Below are 3,077 nucleotides of genomic sequence, written 5' to 3' on the forward strand. Positions count from 1 at the left end.
CTATAATCAATGCTTATTGCATAAGCCCTGAGCTTTGGGGTGATTCGTTACACACCAACTGCTAACCAATACACCTAGGGATCTTATCTACCTCTCCCAGTAACTCTGGGATCTTCAGAGAAATTAAACAATGGCTTTTCCTAATCATCCAACGTTTATACTATCTTTAAGTGACAGAAAAGATTTGAATTCAAATCTACATGAGAAGAAAATGGTATTTTCTCAATTGCATAGGACTTTCACAGGCTTCACCTGGCTTCTCCACTCTGCCATTTTTAAATTGCCAAAAATCAAGCAACACAAAGTACGTAAGTTCTCACGAGAATATATATTCACTTATATGAAGTATATACACGAGAGTGTATGATTTCACTTATATGAAGTTCTAGAAGCTCTAGAAGAGGCAAGGCCAGTTAATAGTGGAAAAAAAGTAGACCACTAGTTGCCTGGAAACAGGGAAGTGGTTGGACTGGCTAGAGGCATGAGGGTGGGGGCAATGGCAGTGTTATCTATTGCGATCGGAGTGGTAGTCACCTAGGCATGTATATTTGTCAAAGTCATCTCTACTCTTTAAATGAGTGCATTTTTATTATGTAAAAATTATACCTTCATAAAGCTGACTTTCAAAAGTTGGAAAAAAAAAATAAAGGCTTAAGAACTCTATACCATCTTTTTAAAGTTAAGGAGAAAAAAAATTCAAAATGTTGGCAGTGCTCCCAATCTCCCAGGGCTTATTCCTCTGCCAGAGCAGTCTTGAGAGGAGGTCCTGGGTAGAGTCCTCCTCCCCATTGCCATTTCTGCGGCCAGGTGGTCCCACCAAAGGCAGCTCAGTGACTCTCCTGGCTGGCCTGGGTCAGACCAGCCTCGCAGACCCAGTAGTAGGGCTTCTGGCAGACGTCGTCATTCCACCTGCCGTCTGGGTGGAAGTGGGCACAGTCCTCGCCTCCGCCCAGCCCGTGCCCCTGCCAGTCGTCTGGCTGGCCTGGCTTCCAGTTCCTGAGAGGAGAAGACAACAGCAAGCTAGGAAGGGTAGGTGGAGTAGAATTCAGTTCAGGGGAGGAGAGGCTGACAGTCAAATTTCTGGGGGGCAGCGCTCATGGAGGACATTGGCACAGAAAGCCAGGGTGCACTCACTGGAAGCCGGCCTCATAGTCTGTTCCATCCACCCACTTCCAGGCTCCTTCACGGTCACTGAGGCCCATCCAGGTGTATGCGAAGTTTAGATGTTCCTGGACAAAATTCTGGGTTGACAGAAGGGCAGTGGTGACTTCTCCCCATCCCAGCCAACTCCTTAAACCAGATTCTCAACTTTAGCTCTTCGTTAAATCAGCTGAGGAGTTTGGGGATGTTTCTCTGGATGCTCAGGCCTATTAAATCTCTGAGGGTGTGGCACAGATGACGGTCATTCTGGAAGCTCCCAGATGATTCCAACGTGCGGCCAAGATTAAGAACTATTTCCCTAAATGGGACTTGTCTTAGGAACTGAGTACCAGAAGCCCTCACCTGCTCCTCCCTGGAGTTGATGACCACCAGGTGGGCGTTCTCCAGCTGGCAGTGCTTCTCAGCCTCGGCCCAGGGCATCCCAGAGCGAGAGAACCAGTAGCAGCTGTCTTGGTGCTCCACCCAGTTGATGGGGCAGCAGGTGCTTTCAGTAGAGGCTGAGTGGCAAGAAATAGAGTGGAGAGGTTGAGGCTCTGCCCATTGGGCCATGGGCAGAAAAGCAGGGCCGGGTACTCCCCACACCTTCCTCACCATTGTTCTTGAGAGTAGCCACCTGGCAGGTCAATTTATTCAGGTCTTGCATCAGCCGCTGGACTCGCAGGAGCATTTCAGAATGAACTGGGACACACACAGATGGGCAGTGGGGACAGTGGCCTAGGTGTGCCTTCTGCTTAGTGTATTCCTGGAGCTCAGATGTCCCTGCACAGGGCCAAGCCCAGGAACGTTCCTTCCTGCCCCCACCCACCCCCTATATCATGGCCGATACAGCCATCAAATCCGCTTTGGATTCCTCCACTCCTGTTTCTCCAGTCTGCTCTCCAGAGAAAGCATGCTGCTGTTTTTTCTTTTTTTTGTTTTATTTTTTGAGACAGAGTTTCACTCTTGTTGCCCAGCCTGGAGGGCAATGACGCGATCTTGGCTCACCCCAACCTCCGTCTCCCAGTTTCAAGCAATTCTTCTGCCTCAGCCTCCCAAGTAGCTGGGATTACAGGTGCCCACCACCACACCCAGCTATTTTTTTGTATTTTTTTTTTTTTTTTAGTACAGATGGGGTTTCACCATGTTGATCAGGCTGGTCTTGAACTCCTGACCTTGTGATCCACCCACCTCGGCCTCCCAAAGTGCTGGGATTACAGGCGTGAGCCACCGCGCCCGGCCTGCATGCTGCCTTTCAAGCTGCTGGTGAAGGGGAGGGTAGGTCAGCACCAGGAGTCTGTTCCCATCCCCACCTGCATCTGAGAGCCTAGCCTCCCAGATCCATACTTGGAGGGTCTCTCACCTGCCTGCTGTTCCTGCTTGATAACCTCCACCTCAGCTTTCAGAGACGCTATCATTTCTTCCACGCTGCTGCCTGGAGGACATGGAGACTTCGCTTAGGGGTCAACTTCCTCCTCCCTGGCCTGGCCCCAGCCCAGAGCCCCATCCAAGCCAGGCTCACCCTGGGAAGTCAGTGCCTGGATCTCAGCCACAGTGTTTGAGGTGAAGTTGCTAAAATCTGTTCTCAGGGTCACCAGGTCCCTCTGAAATTTGGAATCTAAACAGGTGGATGGGAAAGTCAGAGCTGGGATTCATTAGGTCCTCTGTGCCAGCACCGCCCAGGGCCCTCCATAAGCATTGCCTCATTAGGTCCTCACGGCAACCCAGTGGGGCAGGCACTATTATTGTCCAATATTGCCGATGAGGAAACTAAGACTCAGAGAGGTGAAGTAATTCCAGTACATAACCCAACTAATCAGTGACAGAGCCAGCAACCATCCTATTTATGGGTCCGTCAACTCTCTCCATCAGTGACCCCACCACTGTTCCCATCAATCATTCCATCAGTGCCCCCACCATTCCCATCAATCACTCCATCA

General features: G+C 50.2%; 1 protein-coding gene across 2 annotated transcripts in view; it reads right to left on the minus strand.

The window, feature by feature from the left end:
• Positions 1-309: 309 nt before the first annotated feature.
• CLEC10A (C-type lectin domain family 10, member A) overlaps positions 310-3,077 on the minus strand; it is a 6,392-nt gene continuing 3,624 nt past the window's right edge. The window contains exons 4-9 of one of the 2 annotated variants that reach the window (XM_011958468.1): positions 2,660-2,755; positions 2,501-2,572; positions 1,744-1,839; positions 1,504-1,658; positions 1,135-1,241; positions 310-996 (exon numbers count right to left, since the gene is read on the minus strand). In XM_011958468.1, the coding sequence (XP_011813858.1) occupies positions 828-996; positions 1,135-1,241; positions 1,504-1,658; positions 1,744-1,839; positions 2,501-2,572; positions 2,660-2,755 (695 nt within the window). In that variant the 3' untranslated portion in view covers positions 310-827. Of the gene's footprint in view, positions 997-1,134; positions 1,242-1,503; positions 1,659-1,743; positions 1,921-2,500; positions 2,573-2,659; positions 2,756-3,077 lie in introns of both variants that reach the window. The other variant, XM_011958467.1, reaches the window with a different exon arrangement.

This window comes from Colobus angolensis, unplaced genomic scaffold (assembly GCF_000951035.1).
Source record: "Colobus angolensis palliatus isolate OR3802 unplaced genomic scaffold, Cang.pa_1.0 Scaffold47, whole genome shotgun sequence".
Taxonomy (NCBI): domain Eukaryota; kingdom Metazoa; phylum Chordata; class Mammalia; order Primates; family Cercopithecidae; genus Colobus; species Colobus angolensis.